General features: G+C 48.3%; 8 protein-coding genes across 8 annotated transcripts; 5 read left to right on the plus strand and 3 right to left on the minus strand.

Annotated features, from left to right (window-relative positions):
- Nucleotides 1-133: 133 nt before the first annotated feature.
- V8C40DRAFT_237234 (uncharacterized protein) lies at nucleotides 134-1894 on the plus strand. Its single transcript, XM_083214205.1, has 2 exons — nucleotides 134-575; nucleotides 634-1894. The coding sequence occupies exons 1-2, from the start codon at nucleotides 236-238 to the stop codon at nucleotides 1746-1748; spliced, it is 1455 nt and encodes a 484-aa protein (XP_083076149.1). The 5' UTR covers nucleotides 134-235; the 3' UTR covers nucleotides 1749-1894.
- Nucleotides 1895-2245: 351 nt separating this feature from the next.
- On the plus strand, nucleotides 2246-4513 carry V8C40DRAFT_237236 (uncharacterized protein). The gene is made up of 2 exons (XM_083214206.1): nucleotides 2246-4132; nucleotides 4198-4513. Exons 1-2 carry the CDS (start codon nucleotides 2673-2675, stop codon nucleotides 4313-4315), a joined length of 1578 nt encoding a protein of 525 aa, XP_083076150.1. The 5' UTR covers nucleotides 2246-2672; the 3' UTR covers nucleotides 4316-4513.
- A 32-nt stretch (nucleotides 4514-4545) lies between these two features.
- Nucleotides 4546-9312, minus strand: V8C40DRAFT_237239 (phosphoribosylformylglycinamidine synthase). The gene is made up of 6 exons (XM_083214207.1): nucleotides 8501-9312; nucleotides 8209-8446; nucleotides 8124-8149; nucleotides 7428-7971; nucleotides 7252-7366; nucleotides 4546-7199 (listed from the first exon to the last, which is right to left on the minus strand). The coding sequence occupies exons 1-6, from the start codon at nucleotides 9163-9165 to the stop codon at nucleotides 4720-4722; spliced, it is 4068 nt and encodes a 1355-aa protein (XP_083076151.1). The 5' UTR covers nucleotides 9166-9312; the 3' UTR covers nucleotides 4546-4719.
- A 2682-nt stretch (nucleotides 9313-11994) lies between these two features.
- V8C40DRAFT_263084 (uncharacterized protein) lies at nucleotides 11995-12360 on the plus strand (the record flags this gene model as incomplete). The annotated part of the gene is made up of 1 exon (XM_083219425.1): nucleotides 11995-12360. The coding sequence occupies one exon, from the start codon at nucleotides 11995-11997 to the stop codon at nucleotides 12358-12360; it is 366 nt and encodes a 121-aa protein (XP_083076152.1).
- A 1054-nt stretch (nucleotides 12361-13414) lies between these two features.
- V8C40DRAFT_285241 (uncharacterized protein) lies at nucleotides 13415-13960 on the plus strand (the record flags this gene model as incomplete). The annotated part of the gene is made up of 1 exon (XM_083222325.1): nucleotides 13415-13960. Exon 1 carries the CDS (start codon nucleotides 13505-13507, stop codon nucleotides 13958-13960), a length of 456 nt encoding a protein of 151 aa, XP_083076153.1. The 5' UTR covers nucleotides 13415-13504.
- A 1333-nt stretch (nucleotides 13961-15293) lies between these two features.
- On the plus strand, nucleotides 15294-16775 carry V8C40DRAFT_237242 (uncharacterized protein). The gene is made up of 3 exons (XM_083214208.1): nucleotides 15294-15567; nucleotides 15616-16381; nucleotides 16433-16775. Exons 1-3 carry the CDS (start codon nucleotides 15478-15480, stop codon nucleotides 16564-16566), a joined length of 990 nt encoding a protein of 329 aa, XP_083076154.1. The 5' UTR covers nucleotides 15294-15477; the 3' UTR covers nucleotides 16567-16775.
- On the minus strand, nucleotides 16584-17723 carry V8C40DRAFT_159731 (uncharacterized protein). The gene is made up of 3 exons (XM_083211434.1): nucleotides 17356-17723; nucleotides 17198-17287; nucleotides 16584-17131 (listed from the first exon to the last, which is right to left on the minus strand). The coding sequence occupies exons 1-3, from the start codon at nucleotides 17612-17614 to the stop codon at nucleotides 16764-16766; spliced, it is 717 nt and encodes a 238-aa protein (XP_083076155.1). The 5' UTR covers nucleotides 17615-17723; the 3' UTR covers nucleotides 16584-16763.
- A 1003-nt stretch (nucleotides 17724-18726) lies between these two features.
- On the minus strand, nucleotides 18727-26875 carry V8C40DRAFT_285243 (ankyrin repeat-containing domain protein; the record flags this gene model as incomplete). The annotated part of the gene is made up of 8 exons (XM_083222326.1): nucleotides 18727-18953; nucleotides 19050-19276; nucleotides 19330-19450; nucleotides 19544-24637; nucleotides 24691-24847; nucleotides 24901-25483; nucleotides 25538-25596; nucleotides 26075-26875. 8 exons carry the CDS (start codon nucleotides 26873-26875, stop codon nucleotides 18727-18729), a joined length of 7269 nt encoding a protein of 2422 aa, XP_083076156.1.

Here is a 26875-nt window from a genome sequence, read left to right on the forward strand (position 1 = left end):
CTTTAGGCGCAAGACTAAAACTCGATTGGCCGCTGCTTTATGGAAGCACCACAAATGATCGTCGCAATCATCTCGTGACGTCATGGCTATGGAAGCAAGTTTCGTCCATCATCATTCAATGACTGCAATGCAATGCAATACAAAATCCCCAAGGTATCTAAAAGAAGGCCCCTCGATACTTTGTCAATTGGAAAGCTAAATTCCCGCGTAAGACAAATGCGCGTTCGGTAGCACAATGTTGGCTTCATGTACCGGCGCGAGAGCCGTGTTCCGCGCCCTGCCGCTGGTTTCCGGAGGACAAAGACAGAGATCACTGCAATTGTTCAGACAGACAGGCCATCAGTGCAGATTTCAACTTCCAGTGAGACATTTTACGGCGTCTCAGAGTGTTCGTGAAGATGAGGCAACGGAAAAGGCGAAACGGCTGCATGAGAAAAGCGACGAGTTGGAACACCATGACACCGAGCGCCATACATTGCAGAAACGGGCAGACGATAGACCCTGGCATCGGCTGAGTGGGAGCAAACAGTACAAGGAGACATCGCCAGATCCCTCTAGAGGAGACGATTCAAAGGGTACGTTAATGTTAGCATGAAGCTTTGCCGACTTGGAACTAACACGTCGAGACTTTAGGACGACTGCTTACGACACCAACCCGCTTACTGAAGCTCATTTTACCCATGCCGTTCCACCCCGAGCAAGATACCATAAACGAGGTCGAAGAAGGAACTCACAAAGACAACGGAAAGAGGATAGAACCACTGGCGCTTCTTGTACATCCCCAGCAGCCGCTATCTTACCTCGAGCGACTTATACAGGCCGAAATCCCTCCATTGCAGGTCAATGGTCGCGAAAGGCTACCTGACATTATCTTTCGGGCTGAAGCCGACCGCGAAGAAGCCCCAGGAAGATCGGACGAGGACCATGGCAAAAGCAACGTGGCGTCGTATTCTGGTCTGGGTCGCGAGGGCCCTACAAAGGACAAGGAGGCAAACTGGGTTCGATGGAGTGGCAGCACCGAAGTGGGAGATTTCATCCGAGATGCGGCTCGTGGGCGAGAGTTTGCCATTAACATTGAGGGATTCAGCAGGGAGCTGCGGGTAGCTGTGCCCAGTTTCAAGGACCGAACGCATTACATGAGACTGCAGCTGCGGCGGATGTCAAGGAGTATCGATCAAATGGCCAAGATCAAGTCGGAGTGCGATCTTTTGGCGCACAAGGGAGCCCATCGTCTGGCACAGGGAGGCTTTGCAGCGCTTGCTGGTTGGTGGGGCATCGTCTACTATGTGACTTTTCATACCGATTTTGGATGGGATCTGGTAGAGCCCATCACGTACTTGGCCGGACTGGCGACCATCATGGGCGGATACCTGTGGTTCCTCTTCATAAGTCGGGATCTGAGCTACAAAGCGGCGATGAATGTGACGGTCTCAAGACGGCAGCACGCGCTGTATCAGGAGCGAGGATTCGATCCGCAGAAGTGGGAGCATCTGGTGCACGAGGCCAATGCTCTACGGCGAGAGATTAAGGCGGTGGCGACAGAATACGACGTTGATTGGGACGAGATGAAGGATCTTGGGGGACAAAGCGTCAAGAAGATTTTAGAAAAAGAGAAGAATGGCAAGAAGAATAAGGAGGATATTGACGAGGAGGCCGATGAAGAGGCCGATGAAGAGGCCGATGAAGGAGTTCAAATGGATAAGAAGGGCAAAGAGGAGCAGCATTCGGATTCGCATAAGAAGGAATGATTTGATGAGGAATGTATTACAGCATTGTATTGTTAGCATTGATCATGGCGCTGGTAGCGGCAAAGTATGTGTTTGATTGTCGGATGAGGCGTAGTAAGAGCAGGCGAACAGATGATACAAGCAATCGAATTGAACACTTCACCAGATGAAAGATTCATAATTCATAATGAACACAACTTGCATGTGCTTGTCCGCTAACAAATGGAAAACAGGCTCAAAAGGCTGACGTCGTCGATATCGTCGGGTCAGATCATCGGCGATGCGATCCGCTGAACCGAGCCGCCTCGCCCTACCGCTCAATAGCTGGGAGATTATTTTTTAGCGTTGCCACAATGAGCTGTCACATCGTGTTAGTGAGGATAGACCGTCGCACTATTGGTAAGAAAACGGGTGTGTAGGATCTTGTCTTGGTCAGGCGATGACGGGATCGCCGTTGGTTTATTCTCAGCTGCGGGATGAGACGAGCAGGGAGGACTAAGCTTTTTTGTTTTGTTTTTGAAAAATTCCATGCATACCAGAAGAGACAAAGCACGTGGTGATTGTTTATTGTTATTTGCTGGCTATTATTTGTTTGATTTACCCCGGTGATACATGCAACTCCGAGTCGCACTGTGGCAAAACCTCCTCCAAACTTACACGCGCATGACCCCATGATATAAATCCGGGGCAGCTCTAGGCCCGCTGTAGCTTCAGCTCAGCTCATATTACAGTTGGAGCTTCAACTTTTATCTGCTTTTTACCCCGCCCCCGCTTGCTTTTTGCTCTTGCTACTCTGCTTTACTCCACATGCCTGCTCGTATATCGTCGGTGATATCAAACCCCTGCATGCTACGATAACCCATCTTTTTTTTTATATTTTGAGCTTCTTCTTCTTCTTCTTCATTGCATCTTTAAGAATCTTACACTCGAATAATCCAATCCATCATGGCGCCGCAGCTGCTGCATCTGCCGGATGGCCAGACCTTCACCGTCACGCCCGTCTTCGCCGGCCTGGGCTTCAAGAGCCACGAGATGAACATGCACCCCAATGCCTTCCCCATCGGCTGGAACGTCGTCCTGCATACCGAAGAAGAAGTCGAATCCCCATTCGCCGCCGAAAACGACGCAGAAGACCTGCCCGCCTCGGATCCCTCACGGCCGCCCTCGCGCAAGACTCGAGTACATCCCTTTATTCGCCCGACGCTGCAAAACGACACCCTCTTCATCTCGTCCATCTCGAACCCGTCCAACTCCGACTTCAAACCTGCTGCTAGTCCTACGAGGCAGATTGCCATGATGATGTGGGTGACGCTGTACTGGTACTTTCACCAGCCGCAGCCTCGTCCACAGCTGCACACCGAAGCGGCGAAGGATACACCGGACAATGCGAAGCCCAATGGCGAGTGGAGGATCAATATTAAGCGGGAGGGCGTGCTTCGCGGCCGCAACTTGATCCCCAAGCTGGAGCGCATGGGCTTGATTGCCGCCAGCGATACTTCATGTGGCACCGGCCTCGATGACAGCGGCGACGAGTGGGCGCGCATGTATGTCTCGAGACGCATGTTCTGGCAGATCCCCGGCCACCTGTTCCTCTTTACGCTGCAGCCGACCCAAAAGGCCAACTCGTCCGTCCCCGGGTCGCCCGTGAATAGTCGTCCAAGCTCTCCTGTGCGAGGCGAGTCTTCCTTTAGCCACTATCTGTCCATTGATGGCCTTACTCGTCTCGATAGCGACTTGCCGGGCGGGCCTATGCCGACCAGCGTTCCTCAAACCCCCGCCGTTCCAATTGGACCCTTTTACTCGACTTCGCATCTCCCGACTTACTTTCCTCCTCCTCCGCTGCAGTACACCTTCTCAGACGGCGTTCGACATCCCGTGCGGCCGAAGCCCCATAGAATGGGCGAGATCTTCTACTCACGCTACGTCCCCAGTGTTGGCAAATACCTGTCATTCCGCGTCGCCTCTACATCGACCAAGCCAGTGCCGTATCTGGGCCCCGTTGGAAGCAGTAACAATTCCCAGGAGCACGCACACTTGTCCGGCATGACGGACATTGAGCTTCTGAAGATGTGGATGGCGAAGCCCCGCGTAAGCGAATTCTGGGGCGAATACAAGCCCGGGTTTTTGGAGGGCGTGCTCAAGCTGCGGCACTCGTTTCCCGTCATCGCTTCGTGGGATGGTATTCCCTTTGGTTACTTTGAGATTTACTGGGTGAAGGAAGATATCCTGGGCCGGCACTTGGCGAATGTTGCGGGGGATTTTGATCGCGGGATACATGTCTTTGTTGGAGAAGAGTGGGCGAGGGGAAGGGTGCCGCAGTGGTTGACGAGTCTTGTGCATTGGTGCTTTATAGCTGATAACCGGACTATGAGCGTGTGTCTGGAGCCGCGGGTTGATAACGACAGGTAAGTTGGATCATCTTCTCGCTTGGAAAGATTTTGTCCGTGTCTCTGAACTAATGTTTAATTAGGATGTTGCGGCATTTGGATGAGGCGGGTTTTGGAAAGGAGAGACAGATTTCGTTTCCGCACAAACAGTCGTGGTATGTCAGGCTGTGGCGAGATACGTGGGAGGGGCCAGCATTCTGAGGAGGAAGAGAAAGTGTTATTGTAGAATGATTCTGGAGTTACAAATGGTAAGAGCATGAAGCATGGCAGGAAATACCCATATAAGCTGTTTGAACTGAAAGATTGGTTGGTGGAGGGAGAGACTAAAGAGTATGGAAACTTGTATAAGTAGTAGCTTTAAAGATGTAAGACAGAAAATGAGAGAAACATTACTTTGTAGTCACGGATGCAAGCGTTGTTGTTCATGTTTAGTTCAATCTTATTTCATATGGAAATTTGCCTATCCCATATACCAGCCGGAATCAATCAATCAACCCACCCTGCGCCTCCCTCAAATGTTGGATATTTTCTAAGGTTATCTTTTTTACAGAAAAAACAATAAAGATTGCAAGACACACACAAACCAGTTCCTTTTACGCAGCATTCTAGCCGACCCATCTGCGGGCGCTGCGGAACATTCTCAGCCAGGGACCAAACTCGCCCCATTCCTCGACATCCTCAGGAGGAGCGTAGCTCGTAATGTCAGCCATAATGGTTCGCTCAGGGTGCGGCATCATGGCAACAACACGACCATCGGGACTCGCCACACCGGCGACACCCATCGGGCTGCCGTTGGGGTTATACGGGTACTGCTCCGTAACGTTACCACGGTTATCAACGTATCGCAGCGGCACCATGCCGGACTCAGTGAGCGTCTGCAGAGAGTTTGGCGAGCCGAACTTGGCGCGGCCCTCGCCGTGGGACACGACGATGGGGAGCTCGGAGCCGTTCATGCCGTGGAAGAAGACGGAGGGCTTGGACTTGTCGACCTGCACCTTGACCATGCTGTAGCGGGCTTCGAACTGCTGGCTGGTGTTGTCGACAAAGTTGGGCCAGTCCTGCGCGCCGGGGATGAGCTCCTTGATGCGGGTGAGCATCTGGCAGCCGTTGCACACTCCCAGAGCAAAGGTGTCGGGGCGCTTGAAGAAGGCGGCGAATTCCCTGCGCGTGTTGTCGTGCATGAGGATGGACTTGGCCCAGCCCTGGCCGGCGCCGAGCACGTCACCGTACGAGAAGCCTCCGGGGCATGCCAGACCGGTAAAGTCGGCGAGAGAGCGTCCGTCGAGGACATCTGTCATGTGGACATCGATGGGCTCGAAGCCGGCAGCCTTGAAGGCATAAGCCAGTTCAGCGTAGCCGTTGACACCCTGTTCTCTGAGAATGGCGACACGAGGGATTCTTCCAAAGAAGCCAGTGATTGACGAGGTGATGGGGAGAATGTTTTCAGCAGGCGAATATGACAGCTTATAGGTGATGCCCGGATCCGCAGAGTCGGAAATGGTACCAAATTCAGATTCGGCACAGGCAGAGTTGTCTCTGATCTTTTGCATCTCGTACGACGTCTTGGACCACCACTGCTGCATCTCGGTTCGGTCCAGGGTGGCAAAGGTCATGCCCGCGTGGCGAATGTTCAGGCTCTGCTTGGAGGTCGATCGGACAACACCAAACTTGCGAATCAGGCCGGGTGGAGGTCCGCAGGTAGCGAAGCATCGCTTGAAGTTGATCTCATCTTCAGTGCGGATCTGGAAGACGGCTCCAAGCTCTTCGTTGAACATGGCGTCAATGATATCCTCGGGCTTGCCCGACTTGGAAATGCCATCCAGCATCATGTCAACGCCACAGCGGCCAGCGAACATCATCTCAGCAACGGTGGTAATGAGACCACCGTCAGATCTGTCGTGGTAAGCCAGGACAACGCCGCTTCGGTGAAGCTGAGACAAGGCATCAAAGTAGTCTGTGATGAGGTCAAAGTTCTTCATGTCGGGTGCCTTGTCGCCAACGGCACCAAGAGACTGAGCGAGTGCGGAACCGCCCATGGCTCTTCGTCCCTCTGCAAGGTCGACGAACATGAGACTAGTCTCGCCCACGTCCTCGACGCGACGGAGCTGGGGAGTCCAAGTGCTGCGAATATCACGAACTGCCGAGAAGGCAGAAATGACGACGGAAACTGGTGCCGTGACGTTCTTTGAGTCCTCCTCATTCTTCCATGATGCCTTCATCGATGTCGAGTCCTTGCCGACGGGGATACTGACTCGGAGCCTGGTGCACATCTCCATGGCCGCTCGGACGGCTTCATACAATGCTGCTCCCTCACCAGCGTGGTTCACGGCGGCCATCCAGTTGGCAGAAAGCTTGATGCGACGCAGATCTTCTGTGACATCAGCGGCACCGATGTTCATCAAACTTTCGGCGATGGCCATTCTGGCAGAGGCTGCTGGGTCAATCATGGCGAGAGTAGGTTTCTCACCCATAGCCATGGCCTCACCCGTCTTCTGCTTAGTACCGATATGGAACGACGTAGCTGTTACCGCAACGTCGGCAACCGGTGTCTGCCATGGTCCAACCATCTGATCACGCACGGTGAGACCACCAACGCTTCGATCGCCAATGGTAATCAAGAATGACTTGGAACCAACTGATGGCATCAAGAAAACACGCTCAACGGCCTTCTTGAAAAGTTCAGCACCGCTGAGTTCTCCATATGCCTTCTGGAGGCTGGAAAAGGCGTTGAATGGGAGCAGAGTGGGCTTCTTGGAAGCAACATCCCGCTGAAGCAAGCGCTTGGGAGGAAAAAGGGCGTCCATGGGGAGATCGATGGGCCTGGGGTACTCCTTGGACTCTCTGTCTGTGAGGATGAGGCTGGTAGCTCCGTGCTCGTTCTTGGAAATAACGGTTCCGACGTCTGAAAATCCGCATCGTTCTCTGCGACAGATGCTTGTGAAACGGTTCATGCTGTCGGCATTGATGAGGAGAACGTATCGCTCTTGGGCTTCGTTGCACCAAATCTCCAATGGGCTCATGCTTCGGTCCATGCTTTCCACCTGGCGAAGCTCAAAGTTTCCTCCAAATCCAGCATCCTTGACCACTAATGACGGTTAGAGCTGCAATAAACTAATAATTGATGTTCAGGTACTCACACTCTGGCAGGGCGTTGGACAATCCACCAGCACCAACATCGTGAATCATGGCAATCGGGTTGTGTTCACCCAAGGCAGTGCAAGTGTTGATGACCATTTGAGCGCGTCGTTCCATCTGTGGTATGATTAGCCGGCTGTCGACCAATTCAAAATCATACAGTGTAGCTGAAGCATACCTCGGGATTACCGCGCTGAACACTGTCAAAGTCGAGATCGGCGCTTTGCTCTCCACCGGCACTGCTGGAGGCAGCACCGCCACCGAGGCCGATGAGCATCGCAGGACCTCCGAGGACAATAACGTGGGCGCCTTCCTGGACATATCGCTCCTCTTTGAGGGCGTGCTGGGGTCGCACAGATCCAAGACCACCAGCAATCATGATAGGCTTGTGGTAGCCGCGCCAGTTGGCAACGCTTGAGACGTCGGACTCTTCCTGGGATTCTTCAGGCGTCAGGAGAGTTCTAAAGACACCTGCGAGAGCCGGACGTCCGAATTCGTTGTTGAACCGGGCACTGCCAATAGGTGCCTCAAGCATAATGTCCAGACTGCTAGCATAGTGGCGAGGTCGGCCAATGTCACTCTCCCAAGGGGCGTGGTTGTCGGGGATGAGCAGGTCTGAGACCCAGAAGCCGCTCAAGCCAGCCTTTGTGGTAGAACCTCGTCCAACAGCACCTTCATCTCGAATCTCTCCACCTGAACCGGTAGCTGCGCCGGGGAAGGGCCTAGTGGCAACAGAGTCAGTTTCCTAGATCATGAAATATTATAAAATCAAGACGGATGTCAAATTTCTCCCGTGTGCTGTAATCAAAGAAGACAAGCAGAGAATGCAAATCTATCCCTTGGTAAATAGGAAAAGCTGTTTGGAAGAACCTACGAGATGGCAGTGGGGTGGTTGTGAGTCTGTAAAACTGAGTCAGAAACCAACAGGCCAAAAGAGTAAATCGAGTCAGCAGCATTACCTCAACCTTGGTGAGAATGTGGACGACTTCTGGAGTGAGCTTCCAGGAGCCAGTAGAGTAATCAGGAGCCCAAACGTTGGCGTTGTCGCCTTCAAGGACCGCCGCATTATCGCTGTAAGCTGAGACAGTAAAGTCAGGCGTGGTCTTGTGGGTGGTCTTGATCATTTCAAAAAGACTCTTGTCCTGAGGGACGCCATCAATGGTCCACGCCGAGTTGAAGACTTTGTGTCGGCAGTGTCTGGATACAAATGTGAGCATCCCACTCGAGAGTTAAACAAGGATACACTCATACTCTGAGTTGACCTGAGCAAACATGAAAAGCTCCACATCATGAGGCGGGCGCCCAAGTTTGGTGAACACGTCAACGAGGTACTGCATCTCGGATTCGTCAAGACTGAGACCCTTCTTGACATTGTACTCCCTGAGAATTCGAAGAGGATCCTCCTTGTCCGCAAAGATGTCGACAGCAACCAGAGAAGAAGGTGCCTTGGATTCGAACATCTGCACCAAAGAAGGCGGCTCAGAAGTCCACAGCTCCGTCATGCGGTCGTAGAGCACATCGCGGAACGTGGCATCCTGGCCCTCGGACAAGGGCTCCTCAAACTGGATAGAGATGCGACGGCCTCGCTCAATGCGCAAGACTCGCTCCCTGAGTCCACAGACGTGGGCAATGCTGGTGGCCTTGGAGCTCCATGGCGAGATGTAGCGAGGCGTTGCGTATATCGTCAGGGCATTTCCGGGACCCTCGGAACCAAGCCCCCAGCCGCGAACATCCTGCAGCAGCTCCTCAACCTGCTCCAGAGTATCGTGAGACGACACCTGCAGGTTCACATAGTAGATCCATTGACCCTGGATGTCCTTGACCTTGGAGGGGCTGGACTTGTCGATGAGCTCCCGCAGCTTCTGGGCATCCGAAGGCGTGTAGCACGAGCCTCCAACAAGAACCTCGTACGGCATAGTAAAGATTTCTGCTTACTGAGCAGAACAACTCAATGCCATAAGACAAAATTAGAGCTTTTGCTTTTGAACCGGAGGAGACGATGCACCCCAAGCAGAGCAAAAGTTGTGATGAAATTCTGCCCCTCTCTTATCTATCAGTCAAGCCTTGGTGGGGTGAAAATTTTCGGACCGGCAATCGGCCGCTGCTCAGCCAGCAAATGTTTTGTCCAGCTCTGGGGGTACTTGAGTTTTGCCACTGCTTATGGTCTGAGGCGAGGTACTGGCTTGTCCTCCACTAACCTCAAGCTGAACTAATTTTGCTGCCCATGCGTCACGGCAAAGATTCTCCGTAGCGGCAGCATCACGAGAAAAAAGTTTCTGTTCATTTGATCCAACAATATGAGCTATTTCTTGGCTGTTGAAATTAGTATTAACTACTAGAGCTATGGCTTTTGTTTCTATTATTGTACTAGTAATGTAATTGTAATTGGTACATGAAATCGTGAAGCGTGTAATTGGTAAAGTACTCTACTCTATCAATCTAATCCATCAACTGTACTAGCCTCCTGTTGACGATCATTTTTTCTTGCTCCACAGAAACTTCTGAATCATTTTTTCTTCCTTTTCCGCGTTGTTCATAGAGCAGCTAGAGTACTAAAACGAACGAGTATGTAGATTTGACAAGGACATCTTGACTCAGCGTTCTTTTTACTTCTGTTGTGAATACCTTTGCTCTCCATAGCTACACGTAGACTGCTCATTATCTTTCACCCAAAGGCTGCCTCCTACTCTGATCCCGCCCTTCTGGTAGCACGGCCAGCCGCGGATTGAAACAAAGAGAACAGAGACCAAAAGGGAAAAAGAAAGGAATACAATGAAATAATGTTCGCCATAGTTGGTCATCGCTGTTCACTTTGAGCTAATCGCGACTTTGCTGCATTGTTCAGTCAGACGCCAAACCCCATCCCAGGGAAAGCTAACGGGGCTATGACTTGCAGCTTCAACACCATGCGCCAACACATGCATGAATATTGAGCTTTTTGTAAAACGAAAGCGATTTGCTTGCTCTACAGCCGCCAATTCATGCAGTATATTGATCTTCAAATTAAGGAGTAGCTATTCACTCCCCTAGGATAGCTATCCAGTCCATTCGGAGTTCAAGCATCGGAACAGGATGCGATGAAAGCTTCCATTTTCCCCCCATACTACTAGTAGGGGATGCTTTGTTCCTTGAGCACATGTATCTGCCACTATGGCATTTTCTTCTACCAACCGCTTGCATAATCATAGTCCTCTTTCATCTAGTATTATCACCGGCTTTCAGTTTGAGAGACGGAATGCTGGATAGCAAATTTTGGATGTTGAATAGCCACTCCCTTGCATCAACAGGTAGCAAGGTGTGCGCATCCACCGAAATCCCAGGGTAACCCCCAGACCAGTCGACTCTTGAGACACTGGCCAATGTGGTGACGACATACTGTCAGATTATACTCATGGTTGCCATAGCGGGGAAGAAGTGCCAATTGTCGAAGCCTTCCAGGATGTTGCTGCATCAAAGTCAACCGAACACGAGTTATCATATGAAGATTTGGGCCGGCAAAGGATGGAACTCGCCTGTATAGCTGGAAATAAATGACTACCTGGTCTCAGTGATTCGCATCAGAGATGCAAATACAAGAAATAATGTCACACATTCGCTTGTGAACTAAAATTAAACTCCATGCTGTCTCTTCGGCCCGAGATTCCGCCAACCACCAGTATTACTGCCTGATATCGCTGCCAATGGTGTGGAGACAGCATGGCAAAGGAGAAGGGAGACATATCTTATTGTTCAAAGATTATTCAGAGTCAGACGGATCTTGTGACAAGGCTTCCCGGCTGGTTGTAAATCCCCCGCGTTTGCATCCGTTGATCTGTTATTGGCACGCCCTTATTTCTGGGTTGATCAGCATTCAGAGGTAGAATTCTTTCAACTCAAGACCCCCCAGTGGATTTGACACCCCTACCATGATTAGCTCTGCAAGAACTCGTCAACGTTGGAGTATGTAGATGCGTTATTTGCACGACCTTGTTTCGCGGTCCACGTGGAAATTGCGCGAAAGACACTATGACGCCGAGTAGGGGTCTCAATGCTGCCTTGTATATGTATCATAGATGCACCATTTTGTCTTACTTGACTAAGAATAGATGCGTGAAGCATTTTGGTTCAGGTCCAGATCAATTCACCTCAGTATCAGAAAGGACTCTCAATTTAGTGCGTGGCCACCCCCCTAAAGCGTTCGACAATCCCCGCGTCAAACTTGCGCCAAGAAGCGAGAAGTGGACAGCTGATAGCAGTTGATCTCAGGAAGGAAGTGAGTTCACTCCCAGCTCCCCATTCACTGCTCCCTCAGGCCTTGGACGTGCCGGTCCTGCTGATTTGGTGCACCTGTCAGGCAATGATAAAGCCCCCATGCTGCTTCTCCATCTTGCCTTTGGGTTTCTCTCCCGGATACCTGCAAATCGTTCACTCTGCACGTTCTTGAACAAACTTCCCTCGAGAGAAACCTTCAATCCCTGCAATCTTCATTACATCACCCAGTCCCCAGCGCCTTTGTCTGCTCTGGTCTCTTGTCTTCAGCCATCTTTTCGACTTTCACCCACTGTAGAGAGAAGAATCGACGAGATTCACGATTTCTACTGCCTTTACTCGCAAAAAACCAGTATGAATTCCTCTGCTTCTTCCCTCTTCTCTCTACCCTTGTGGGAGCCAAAGCTTACCTTTTGCCCCTAGCATTTGCAACTCTCTAGTTTACCACACGTGGTCGCTCTCCAAAGAAAAGCATTCCACTCTCCCCATTCGACGAGATGGAATCCCAAATCTGCCGAGTCTACAATGTCGAAGTGTGCCCCGCAAGCGGCAGCAGGCACTTTGCCATCTACATTGTCATCGACAACAACGCCGGACAACTCCTCCACGTCCGCTGCGCCGTTGGCAAGACTGGCATGATGTTTGAGAGGCAATACTATGTTGGCCATGGACCAGAGACACTCTCTACCTTTGTCTCCAAATACCCCCTTGGCAGCGTTAGACTCGAAGACTTGGATATGCTGGCGGATATTTGCGGCGCTATTGGCGCTCCCACCACTCAATATGTCAACAACATCTGCCAGTGCGCTACCTGGGTTGACCAAGCTCACATGGCTGCCAGGAGAGCTGGAATCCTTTTTTGAGTGTTTAGGGATATTTCCCCTCGTTTTCTGCGGTGCTGGCCATAATGAAGTACGGATACGCGAATTCGATCGATGGAGGACGAGCCAGCATTTGTCTTTTAGCTAGTTTGGCATGTTTAGGAGACGGTATCATCTCAAATTGACATTGCGATTGGGAGTTGTCATTAACGCCTGCTTTTACTGCCATTTTTACCCAACGTACAATCTTGTTGAAGGCTGCGACGGTCGCAAGTGCGCATAGGCATATGCTGCACGTGTAATTATTGAATCAAGCGGGCTTTGTTCCTAGCATAATATCGAATCTGATCTATGCAATCATTTTGTGGTTCTTACGAGATAATGCCAATATGTGCCACTGTTTGCCACTGTTAGAAGAGCAGACATCTGTCTTCACATGTGTCGGCCTAAAGGAGAGCTCGCATGATTGGGTCCAAGAGGTCGACTGACTCTTTACGAGGTACTCAGCAATTCACTCAAAGAGCGCAGATATGCCAAATAAAGGTGACACCATTGTGACACAGACACCTACTATGGCATGTCTCTCAGAGATCTGGATCACAAACAGAGGAGTGATCAAGACAAAGAGGTGGTTGAAGGGACGTCCTATTTACTATCCTCAGCTAGGTCTATAACAAAGACTGCATTTATCTCGGTGCTTTAAACAAAGAAATGATGTCCTCCCTCTTTCATGGCATTCTTATGAACAGCAAAAGGCAGCTTGAACCCAGATGTCTTCTCTCCGCTTTCTAGCTTCGAGGCTACTGACAAGTTTGGTATCCTCTGCATCGGCCAATACCTTTCTGGCCTCGGTATGCTCTTTGTGTATCGTGACACGACATGTGGTAACAACCCCAGATGCTAAGTCAGGGTGCTTTTGCTTGAAGAACGACAGAACGGCGCATGTGAATCGTAACACGGCATGTGGCAACGAAGCTGAGATTCCAATTCAGAGCATTTCCGCCTGAGGGACATTGCAAGATGCCCATGTGTGAATCGACAACGGCAGCTCCTTGGAGAACTATATAACCATGGAATATGGACATCGACAGTCGATGCTAGAATGGTATTCGAAGAACTCAAACATCATTGCCGAGCATATAAAGCAATCTTCTAGCAACAAAAAGATCACCAAATACTCTTGAAAATGCCTGAACCGACGACATCAGAGGGACAAGCTATCCGTGCCCGACTGGTCAGAAGACGCATAGATAGAGATGTTCTCAGCGTTCTCGACAGCCCGATCTTTTGGGATGATGGCCGGGATTATACTCTTTTTGACACAATCAGATCGCTCAGATTCAGTTCAGAGGAAGGTGTTCCATTTGCAGAGATCGTGGACATTGTCGAGGAGGAATTGACAGAGCGGCAACTGTCTCGAGACAAGCAAAAGAAAGCCTTTACTATTCTCGGCTGGTACTTTGAATGTCCCCGATGCGCAAAGGATAGGACGGCAGATAAATTCGAGGACACGCAGTTCTATCTCTGGACATCGACTGAGCGGGCAGAACCGATTTTGCAGAGTAGCGGGCCTTGCATTCCTTGTCAGCAGCAGCCAGATGCCGATGAATTCGAAACACGGAATGAATACTATACGTGGTAGAAGCGAAGATAGAAGTCAGCTAGGAACATATACCATGACTAGGGAGGGTTAGGGAGGGAGGCGGTGGTTTGAAGTTTGAAGTTTTTTGATAGGGAACACTTGTAGTTGCATCTAGGGGTTCTAAGGAGTTATCAATAAAAGAGCAGATTGGAGCCATTCATGAGAGTTGCCGCTGTAGTAATTGTGTTGAAATGTCTAGGCGATAATTGAAAGTGGTATCCGTTTGTTAAGGTGTCGTCGAGTGGATTTGCGAGAGCCGAGCAGCTGGCCAGAAACGTCCAGTCGGTTGCGAATAACTAATCACTGCCAGCTGCTGATAACTGAACCTGCCCTTGTCGTCATCAGATGGCATGCCTCGTCTCGAATTTTCCACCTATCACTATTATCGGGTTATTTTTTAGGCTGCGGAACCTGCAATAGAGACCTTGAATGCGGAAGCGCCCAAGTGGAGGACAGAAAAACCGCGACCGAGAAGATTTCGAGCACCCGCAAGTTAAATCATACGCCTACAAAAGGAATCACTACATCTACATTTCCCTATTAACTACTACTATATCTACATTTCCCTATTAACTGCTACTAAATCTATCTTTTTCTAATTACTGCTACTAAATCTATATTTCTTTAGTAACTGCTAAGTTATATCGTAGAGTCCGGGTGCTGGCAGAACAGGCGTTCCCCTGTAAAAGCACTACTTAACGAATTAATTAGATGCACATATTGCTGAATGTATGTACCTATTCATTTTGCGGTCTCGCTTTTTCTGACCTCCGCTTGGCGCCGTTGTGAGACTGCGGCTTGTGAATGATGAGGTCAACTTCTAAGACCTTTGTACGTGTTTACTCTTCCCAGAAACGCATGCGATCCACAGAAGAGCCGTTGTGCAATTTCTCCGAGTTGCATTCGAACGAGTAAGGCATGGGGCTATCGGACTCGGAGAATGATGTTCGCTAACCCTTTGTGTTCAGTCTTACAACTCCTTACCATCCATTGTTCTCAAAGACACAAAGAATTACGATGTCAGGAACTCTCGACCACCCGTCTCCGGTCCACTGGAAATCTTAACTACCCGACGCCCGGTTCCTGAAGAGGTCACAGAGCACATATATTTCGGCATTCGGACGACTTATTACGATTAGCGCAATCTCCGAGTCGCAGAGAGTCTTAGTGTGGCTACACTCGCATTCGCTTGCGATATGTGGCGCGATCGCGACAAGGGTATTGCATGAGCCGGAACCCACAACCCGAGGCAGGATTCAATACTGTCGACCGCCAGGCTGAACTAATGACGTCGGACCATTGGCGCGTTTACTATTCGCGTTCGCCACTATATGGCCCCTTTTGGCTGTGTTGTGACTCTGCATGCTATAATGTATGTATGACGACTTATATTCAGCCTCATGACCACCAACTCGTATAAATAGACAAACTCTGTCCACGTCAATCCTGACTTTCAATCAGAGAATATTTTACATCGCCAACGAGACTCATCAAAAGACACAAGAAAACACGGCACAATGTTTGACCACTTGATCGACCAAGTATCGCAGGTCTACCCACCAAAGCCATCCTTTGTCGAAACAGAACTATCAGACCTCCATGGAAAGGTAAAATTCTTTCACATCCAAGGCATAGGCTCATGCTCACCATCGTAGGTGTACCTCATAACCGGCGCCAACACCGGTGTTGGCAAAGAACTCGCCAAAATCCTCTATGCCAAAAATGCCAGCGTATACATCGCTGCTCGCTCAGAAGAAAGAGCCTTGGCTGCCATCAACGAAATTGAAACGTCTTCACCGCAGTCCAGTGGCAAGCTAGCATTCTTGCAGCTCGACCTCGCAGATTTGACCACAATCCCAGCCTCAGCTCAGAAGTTCCTCGGCAGGGAATCCAAGCTGCACGTTCTTTTCAACAATGCTGGCGTTATGAATCCAGGCAAAGGATCAGTTACAAAGCAAGGCTACGAGCTTCAACTAGGAGTGAATAATATCGGCACCTACTTCTTCACCAAACTTCTATCACCTATCCTCGTTGAGACAGCCAAGTCAGAGAAACCCGGAACCGTACGTGTAGTATGGGTTGCCTCATCCGCCGCAGAGACACCGGCCGTCCCCAAAGGAGGCGTCGACATGAAAACGATTGGCAAGCGGGTAGAGATGAGTGACTTTACAAGCTATGCTCTCAGTAAAGCTGGTAATTACCTGCATGCCGTTGAAATGGCGAAGCGTTTCATGGACAAAGGCGTTGTAAGCATCGCCTTGAACCCAGGTAATCTCGATTCAGAGCTGTGGAGAACCCAAGGAGCGGTTGCTGCGAAGTTCCTCAAGACGTTTGTCTTGCATCCGCCCAAATATGGCGCTTATACGGAATTGTTTGCTGGATTATCGCCAGCTGTCACAATGGACCGCAGTGGTGATTGGGGTAAGTTTATCCGTCCTTCCTAAACATGATTACACAAGCTGATAGTCATAGTTGGGCCATGGGGGCGGTTCTTGAGTATACGAGGTGATCTGAAAAAGGCCTCCGAAGAAGCGAGCAATGGTGGCCTGGGGACATCCAAGGCTTTTTGGGAATGGACTGATGAACAAATACGACCATATGAGTAAACGGAGGATTGAGCCACTTCACAATCCATGATACGGATTAATACGGTGGGGCTGACCTCTTGCATGCGATGCATAATAACTCAACATTATTTCAGATGGATACTTTAGCTAGGTGCATGGGTGCTTTAGAGCGTATAGAAAATTTTGATACTTCGCTTAACGCGATTGACTTTCCAATGGAAAGAAACTCAACCGTCTTAGAATTTCTTGGCCCACTTTAGGTCCTTGATGTCAGCCGGAGAAGCAACACGCACACGCGAGCTGCGAATCTCGGGATTAGAAAGGATACCCTCATAGACGGCGGCAAACTCGGAGGCGCTTGTGACACCATGCTGTGCAGCATCTTCATCCACTTCGACCCGGAACATAAGGTACACCTCGTTCACGCGCACATTAGTTTTCTCGTTCTCGCGAGCGGCTGCCGTGGCCATGGAGAATAAGGGGCCCTGTGTTATGGCTGGCAGCGCAAAGATGGCCATGTCTCCCTGTGAGCCCGTGCAGATGGTCCATGTGCTGTCGGGGTGGTTTTGTTCCTGTAAATACTCGATGGTGTCTCGGTACGCAACTGTAGTTTCGAGTATATTAGAAGATTGACCTTGAACTTTGAAGCAAAACGAATAGGGGATCTCACAGAAGTTGGCCTCTAGGGACATGTTCATGTTTTTACGGAGCCTCTCAGTAGTAATGCTTTTCAGAGGAACATTGGTGTATTCACCGCCAACTAAACGAGACAACCGGTATTAGCAAAACGGAAATTCCAGATTACATAGCAAAAGAAGAATAACTAACCGCATGTGTACACATGTTGGAAGGCTGGTAGTTTACCGGCCTTGACCTGGTCAACAACACTTTTAATCCCTGTGTCAGACGTGACATCTGTTTCAATAACTTGAATGCCCTCAGATGACCCGACGTGTTTGTAGAGTTTCTCAGCTGAGGTTTGGTTACGAACGATGGCCAAGACCTGACGCCCAGAGTTCAGAGCACCTTTAACGGCAGCTACACCAATGTTGCCAGTAGCTCCAATTACTAGCACATGCTCAGGCATTGTGTATAAAATTTGGGGGTAAAGTCAATTGATTGAGGGATGGGTAAGCTGACGGGTAACACTGAGTGGTTGCGGCGGCCTTGCTTGGTCGAAGATATAGCAAAACTTAACGAAGTCTACGTGAATATATACTATTCTTCCTTCCCCTTACACAAACCTAATAATTGATGTTTTAGAGGGCACGAATTGATGTAGTCAAGATGGACAAGTCGGTATTCTTAGCGAGTCCGAGTTCCGAGCAGATTACCAATACTAGAAGGATTCTCGTAGTTTAAAGCAACCAACACATCTCGCTGCTGTAGAAAGTGGATACTCGGACAATACGATTTGGGTCGGGCGGGTAAGTCGATCTGACAGTTGAATGGTTCGGTTGCTTAACCCCTGCTTTCGGCCGCTAGGCTCCGGAATCCTTTGTGAAAGCTACCGTCAATGTGATCGATACAGGCGGAGAACTCTCTCTTCGACCAAGGGCAAATAGTATGGACATCAAATGAACCCCGAGGTTGTGTTTTATGCAACAGTGTTGGAAATCATTTGTCAGCTTCTGTAAATGTCTCCGAGTTCATATGTGCATAAACACGCGTGATTCTCTGGGCTATCAAATCCAAATGCCTCTTAATTATTGACCCTCAACCTATCTATAACACACTAAAACACATATTGCCTTTCCAGATCTAAAATGAGGGAGGTGTCGACTTTCATTTGAAATGTCAGGTCGTGATCCACCATCTCCAATGACATCAGAACAGGTCAAGGTACTAAGCCAACAACTACCAAAACTGCCAACAATGTGTTCGAGAAGCCTAGTGAGCACACATCCAAGAGTGTGGAGAAAGAAGAGGAAATTCAGAGGAGTATCACGACATTAATACCAGTCTTCGTCTTGCTGAGTATGTTCTTGGTCACTCTAGTTACTGTAATAAATCTGATGAACTCTGATGACAGCATTGAACAGCATTGTGACCGCCTATGTATTCCTAGTTAATTATAGTCCAATTGAATTTTAAGTAAATCAGTCCTATCTATATTAAATAAATTTATGTTGCATGTTTTCTGAATTCTTCATGTAACCTATCATTAGTATTTCCTATCCGCTAAGCTTTAATGCTGTACTACACTATAGCACCACTAAACTCCTTTTCGAAATCTGGATGATCACCATCATCAGAGTCAGTTCGCTTTCCCACCAGTGAATGTTCTATTAAATTGTTGTCAGATTCCCAGTTTGTATAAGTGAACCCGTTTGGGCCAAAATTTGCAGTAATTGACCCTCCTGGTTGTTCGCTCTGAAAGCTAATCGCGGGGTATATTTTACCCTTGATGCCGCGGAATACAGATCCTACATTTGTTGATAATGAAATATTAGCTGTTATCCCGCTGCCTAGCAGCCTGACACACTTGACTTCTGTGAGTCCAGGCAACACTACCTACTCACCTAATAGTATACCATTCTTAGTAAAAAATGCTACCCCCTTGTTAAAATTAACGCCACATCCAATTGTATCACCCTCTCCGTATGGTTCGTCAAGCTTGTTGCCGCTAACGAACACGTCGTACGTAAAGGTATTGCCATCATCTCCGTGAAATCCCCAAGAGCCGGGATCCCAACCAACCATTCTGTCTAGTGGGGCGTGTCCCTCGCAGAAGCCAATTCCAAAATACCTATAAATCGAATGATTAGCTACCATGTAAAGCTACAAGAGGCTAGTCCGTACTTCTTGTCAGTGTCTTCACAAATCGTCACTTCAAAGTAATAGACTCCATCGCCTGGCATACAATGATCAGCACGGATTAGCGCTCGAGGCTCCTGCGTATTATTGGGGTCCGGAGGGGCCTCTGTAAAATGCTGGAATTAGTTCTGTCTATAAATGATTTCGAAATGGGGGTCATAGAAGCTGATATCACGGTAGAGATGGAACACTAACTCACCCCCAACCGAAACAGACAGTCCGTCTTCAGAAACCTGTAGGCAAGGCGCCTTGTCCTGTCGGTGCCACGCTCCTGGCCTCTTTAACTCCCCCGACTGCCAAGAAATATTTTGAAGGATCATCGCTTGCACAAGTGTTTCTTCAACCGCAGCTAATCCGAAGCGCGTTGCCGTATAAATTGCCGTCCAGCCATCACCGTCTCTCTCTTTGAGGTCGAAAATTGCATCACTGTGCAAAAGAATATCCAGAATCGCCTGCTGCTTGGATGGCGTGTTTTCTGAAGTAAGAGAGGAGATCGCATGGAAAGCAAGCTCGCCGCGGAGGGACAACTTCTCTTCTTTCATAAGGCGAGGAAGAATCATTTCTTCAACCAGAGTATCTCTTCCATCGCCTCCTCCTAGGCACGCCCAATATAAGGTGCCCCTACCACGGCAGTCTTTCAATGACGGATCTGCTTTGTATTCTAGAAGGGTCTGAATGAGATTGAGATTCAGTAAACGAGAATTTACAGCTCTCATTAACGGCGTCTTTCCTTCCGAATCTGCTGCATTCGGATCCACACCCATTTCTAGTAACCGCTTCACAACATCGTCCCACCCCAACATAACCGCTGTCATTAATGGTGTTCGCAAACTAAGATCAACAGCATGGATCGGAGTATCAGGTCGATCAAGAAGATATTTTACAATGGCTGTGCTGCGGTTGTACATCGCGTAGGATAGCAGGGAGCGGCCATTCCTATCTCGTACGGATGAATCTACCCCGTTGTCTAACATCGCCTTCACAATCTCCGCTGAGCCGCGCATTACGGCACGATGAATTGCCAAGGTCTTGTTATGCTCAATATTGGGTATAGCGCCCTTCTCTAGAAGAAGCTCGACTGCCTTTGTGTCGTCCTTCTCTATCGCTGCGCTCAAGGCCGAGCCGTATTGCCCTCCGAATGTGTTTGGGCAAGCCTGCTTCTCCAGCAATTTTTCGATTATATCCATAGACTGCGTTGCCGCTGCAGCCTGGAGTGCAGTGTGATACTTACCCCCAATATCGTTGATGCCAATATTGGATTCAATTAACATCAGTGCACCCTTAGTATAGCGTGAAGTAATGGCAAGCTGCAAGACTTCGCCCGGTAGTTCAATAATAAACGCGGAAGGGTGTCGGAGTGCGAAGAGGAAAGCGTCCTCGGATAGTCTCGATAGCTGATCAGTGCCCAAAGTCATCGTGGCGTTAGCTGATATAAGCATTTCGATAAGCGGGCTCGCAGGCTCGAATTTAAAGGTCATGGCCACTTGGAGCGGAGTACCCACGATACTGCTGTCAATATTGACATTGGCATTGCATTTGATAAAATACTCGACAACCTCGTTGAAAGAATTGACGACAGCGAAGTGTAGCGGTGCCAAACCATTGTTCTTTTGAACGTTGAGGTCTGCCCCTGCCTCAACGAGCAACTTAATGCATTCCAAATGACCATTTTGAGCTGCACGATGTAGGGCTGAAGATCCATTTGAGTTTAAAACGTTGACACTGGCGCCATTGTTTATCAAAAGACGCATAACGTTTGCATCTCCAAGTTCTGCTGCCTGGATGATGACCGTTAACTGATTATTACTTTTGATACTATGATCAGCACCATACTTCAATAATAGTTCGGTGGTTTCGAGGCCCCCCACAGCGACTGACTTGAACAGTGGTGTCCAGCCTGCTGAACATCTCTTGCTCGGATTAGCGGTCGTTTTGAGGAGCAACTCGACGATATCTTTGTGGTTGCTAGCACATGCGTAGTAGAGCGGTGTATTGCCTTCCTCGTCTGGAAAATCGACGAAATCCTTATTCTCTTCTGAGATGGCTTCGAGAATGGTCCTGCTTGCTTTCATATTTCCTAATTTGACTGCTAGGCAAAGCGCCGTCTCGCCATTGTTATTCTTGGTTGACAGAATGGCACCACTTCGTATAAGAAAGTTGAGCATATCCACAGACTCAATCTTAGCAGCCACGTGTAGCGCGGTTTCGCCATCAGAATTAGGGAAGTTAACTTCGTATCCATGACTAAGTAAGATGCGGCTCAGTTCTTTATTCCCATTCAATGCTGCTTTATGGAGTGGGAAGGAGTCTCCCCAGAGCAGCGTTGAGGATCTTTCGTTGCTCCTGGATGTAGATAAGAGCTCATTCACAACAGAATCGTAGCCCGCCATGGCAGCAATCAGTACAGGTGTGTTTCCAGCATGGTCCTGCTCCAAGCTCATATCTTTAACCTGCTGAAGAGCTTTTACTACGTCAAGATGCCCATTTTTGGCCGCAAAATGGATCGCCTTGTCTCCTTTGTTTGTTTCATAACCCACCGTAGTCCACTTATCAAGCAATACCATAGCAACCTGGACATGCCCCTCTTGTGACGCGATGTGTAAAGAGCCCAACCCGGCATTATCTCGAAAATTGGCATCATATTTTCCAGATTCGAGGAGCCTATTGACTAGTGTGACATGATTGTTCTTGCAAGCTATGTGAAGAGCGGAATCTCCCTTGGTATCTACCAGGTTCATTTGAGCGCCTGTATGCTCAAGGAGTGCTTTCAACGATTCCCAGTGACCTTCCTGGGCTGCTTGCCCGATTGCTTCTTTGCAGTCGTACAAGGCATCCGAATCGAAATATGAGTATTCAAGGAGTAGCACCAAAATATCAACAAAGTCTTTTTTGGCGGCTAGCTGCAGTGGCGACAGTGATCCTTTGTTATCGTACAAGACCTCGAGCTTTGAACTAGTGGTTGAAAGTGTTTCTTCTTCCTCCTTGTCAATGTCGCTAATGTCGGATGTGCTGGGAACGGCAGATGCAGACTCGACCAGAATCCTGACAGTGTCCCCAAAATTTCCCAACACAGCTAAGTGAACCGGTGTTAGGCTCTCTTCATCTAGACTCTTTATCGAGGCACCGTTTTGAATAAGATAAGCGCATGTCAAGGTATGTCCATGCCTAGCAGCAAGATGGAGAGGCGTTGTAGTCTTCCCGGGTTCGTCGGCTTCTCTATTATAAAGGGGAAGTAGAAAAATGACCAAATCGACGAATCCGCCCTCTGAGGCTAATTGCAAGGGATTATATCCCACTGTGTTGCGAAGTGTGTAGTCTGCGCCATTATCAACAAGCAGTCTAGCAATCTCTACATGTCCGATCTTGGCCGTAAGATGGAGTGCTGAAAATCCGTCGTCGGTCCTAAGATTTGGCTGCGCCCCATGGCGTAGTAAGATGTCCACAGCTTCCTTTTGTCCAAACTGAGCAGCGTAAAATAGCGGAGAGTATCCTAGCGCATCTAGATCGTCGATAGAATGTTGAATGAAGTCATTTTTGAGAAGGTTTCCAAGCAATTCAATGTATCCCTTCTCCGCCATTTTATGTAGTTGGGGCGTCGAGCCTGAATCTCGGATTTTGTCACAAAGTTCTGATGCCACGTAAACATGCCCTCGTTCAAGGGCCAGATCCATCGCTTCCGCCAGTAGATAGATCTTTTCAGTCTCGCTTAAATATTGGGAACTTTGCATGAATTTTTCGACTAGAGGAATCAGGCCAAAGGCAGCTGATATCTTGAGAGGAGACCCTAAGAAGTCGAGACTTGAGCCAACAGGGAGACGACGACGTATGATGCTAGACCAGAACTCAAGTTGTTCCAGGTCTTCGAGGAAAGAATCCACTATATCAATGCACTGACGGTCAAGGTATTCTGCCATTCTGAAATGTAGGTGCCAGTAAAAGGCCGCATATTCCAGGAAAGCACAGGCAGGATGATTGATAGAACCGGGCTCGATACCCTTCCTGCCTTCTTCACCATCGGCTGATACCGCGAATCTGACCCATTTCAAATACCCAAGACATTTTTTTAGCATATTCAAATGCATTTCATGTCCGTCTTGTATAAAAGTATTGACCAAGAATGACTTCAGGGCTGAATTCGTTATCTCCACCCTGCCCCCGCTGACTTTAACCCAATAGCCCACGATGCGATTAATATCCTCAGGCAAGTCAGAGAGGATTCTATTCTCGACTTCTTTCAAAGACATATTTTTGTTCGTGTTGCTATTATATAGATTGAAAGCGACTGCAGCGGCCAGCTCCTGGCTGGTTAGTGGCCGTAGAGCGAAAATCACCCAACGGAGCGCCTCTTGAAGCCAGTCCCAAGATTCCGCTGGAATCTTCTCTCCTATACGCCGAAACAATGTATTGGCATCAGATGGAAAACCCTCGAGTATATTTGTGATTGCTGTTTTGGTTGAGAGAATAGTGCGGGCTTCTGTTTCGAGCTCTTGGACCTTCGCCATGGCCAAGTTATAGTCTGGCTGTCGGTCCCAGAATCTCTCGCTAATGATCTCTTCGAGGCCACTCCATGCAGGCCTAGTATTGAGTAGACGTTGTATCCGATGTTTTACCAGGCCTCTTAACATCCTGATCATGATATCGAGCTTTTCTGTATGAATACTGTGGAAACTCTGAGAGAAAGGCAGAGCCCAGTCAGACTTTTCACTTGTTACAACGACTTTCAAATCTAGATTAGGGATATGTTGAAGAGCTTGGAGGCGTCTGATAATTACAGCGTCTCCATCAAATGAATTGCAATCTTGAATAGCTCTTATTGCTAGGAGAACTGGCTTTTTTCCAATATGGGACAGTAAAGACTCGAACAAAGCCCATAAGATTTCGAGATTGATGCATCTTTTCTGCATAATCCAGGTGCAGAGGCGCTGTGCGTGTTTAAATAGACCAGGCTGTCCAGAGAGAAGCTGACGAATAAGAGACAGGACTAAATTTTCCATAGAAGAAGCCAGAATATCCTGTCTATTGAACGAGAAGTTGAGATAGCATATATCTGTTGCTGGTCTTGAACTGCTGAGAAGCCAAAAGATACTAGTTATGAGAATCGTAGTTCCGGAACCTGGAGGGCCAGAAATGTGAAGGAAGCCAATACCAGGAGCTAAATTCCATTCTTTAAAGCTGTCGAGTTCAGAAATCCAATCTAGTGATGCTGGAGGGAACGGTCTGTTATCAAGCTGATGGAGCATTGGTTCTATCTGTGTCAGATAGCGAATAAATGCATGATACGCATCATTTATTGCTAGAAGTCATGAGTTAGCCATTATATTTCCTGATATTCTATTGGAAACTCACAAGAGTTCTTGTTAGTTAGAAAAGTTAATTTCTGGAGTAACCATTCTGCCGTTGGGTCTGCTTCATCTGGCAGATGCAGGAGCTCAGTATGGGATCGCTGACATCCGAACTGTTGTAACACAGGCGAATTGGAAGTTGCAGATTCCTTCGGAATGGTCTGTATCAAAGTTAAAAGCCTGTACATCAATACTAGATATTCTGGATGCCTACAGGGCTATCTGACTTTTCGTATACGTTGAAAATGGCATACGAGCCTGATATTCCGGTAAAGCTCTGCAAAACGCTAGTTAAAGCTGCCGGTAGAGTTTGTATATTTGGGAAAATTGTCCGAATATTCCTTTCGGTAATATCCAGTAAGCTTATAATCTGCCGCTCCCAGGGATACATCTTTGTTGTCTGATGAAGACCACCGAAAAATACGATAGCTACCGTAGCCTGGGAGATCCGTCGGTATGATGGATTTTCGTTTGCTAGGACGAGCGCCCTTTTGATAACAGATCCACCAACGTCATGTCCGATAAAAACAATAGGACGATAATTGTATGATAAACTGCCTCCCCCCTGGCAGCCTTGATAAGCCGCAGAGCACTCCAGACATTGAGTGATATTTTCAATCAAGCTTATGCCTCCTACATCCAAGATGTTGTCCTTATCTTTTAGTTGTTGAGTCCCCGTGAAGGGGTCAAAGGGATGATAGTGACTTTGCGGAAAACATTTTTGTAGATACCGCTTGATTGAAGGCATTTTCTCTGGAGATGTCACCGTATTGGTCAGTCCATCGACAACTATGAAGCTAGTAATTAAATTTAGTATAAATAAGGTAGAGAACCTGGCTCATTTTACTCACCACAATTCGTCCATAGTACCAACTTCGTGAGTAACATTTGACATATTTGTGATATTGGGCTATTCAAAGGTAGTAGAGGTCTTGGTTGGCATCTACAAATAGGAATACCTGCGCTCACTGCCATATATGTCTATACTGATAAGATCCCAGCCTTGTGGCCCCCAATAACACATACTTGTGCCCCCACGTCACGTAACCCTGGGCTGCATGATGTTACCACACGTTTATTTTAATGAAGGAATACGTAATTTAATCTTGGACACGGCATTGGCTAAAAAAGCCTGTATGTAATCTTATATACAATAGTGCAAGGCAGTATGCTAGATAATTACGTATGGAATATCGAGTATTATCTAGAGCAGCGTTTTACCTTGTACCAATATTACCTATTAACATGCTGAGTTTTGTAAGCTGCTTATGTGATACCAACATGTATGTATAAGGTTGTATAGTCTTATGTTGATACTACATAGTTTCAGTAGTTATGTCAAGGTCTTGTATTGCCAACTAAACAGTTAAAGATCTTGCAAATCTTACTATAGTCTCGCTATCTAACGAAAGGGCCCCCAACTCCTTGATATCTATGCCCTCCGCTTGAGTAGTTGCGATGATGTTTGGGTCCAAAACAAGCGGCTTTATCATCCTTGACGGCTTAGATTTACCGTAGAATAATGTTTTATTCTCCGCAACATCAATTTCAAGCGAAAATCTAAATTCTCCGCACTCATCTTTATCATGTCGAAGAATAACGACGGTTCTCAGGAAACTTGGGATGCCAGCACGCTCCACCGGATCTTCAGTCATCACCCACATCGCTGTTGTCTCCTCACCATATGACTTAAACCTTCTTGACAAGCCGTTGAGCATCGCGGAGTGTGTTTCGTGTGTCGTTTGACTCATTGTCCAGTGATAGCCAAGGGTTCCACCCACAGCAGAGATGGGATTGGCGTTAATGGCTGCATCTATTGCATGGGTGATGTCCTTCGAATTCGTTACCTTGTTGAGCGTATATAAACCAACTGGAGAGAGGTCGTACACCTCTGGGTCATTTGCAGAAGTACCCTTGCCGTCTTCAAATGTTATAGTGATAGTAGCCTTCTTAAAACGACGTCCATTAAAGCTAGTGACGTTGAATTCGAAGATAAGGAGAGATGCAGGATCGCCACCCTCTTTCAGGGTTCCATGAACGGCTGTCATAATTTTTCCTTTCACTTGCGTTTTGGTACCATCATCCACAAGCAGCTGTGGAAATCGTTTCCCCTTGTCATCTCTGGCATGGTATGTACCATCAGCATCAACATCGGCAACTTGAACCAGGTCAATGATAAATTCTTCCAT

This window comes from Trichoderma camerunense, assembly GCF_050948025.1.
Source record: "Trichoderma camerunense strain CBS 138272 chromosome Unknown V8C40scaffold_4, whole genome shotgun sequence".
In the NCBI taxonomy this organism is placed as follows: Eukaryota; Fungi; Ascomycota; class Sordariomycetes; order Hypocreales; family Hypocreaceae; genus Trichoderma; species Trichoderma camerunense.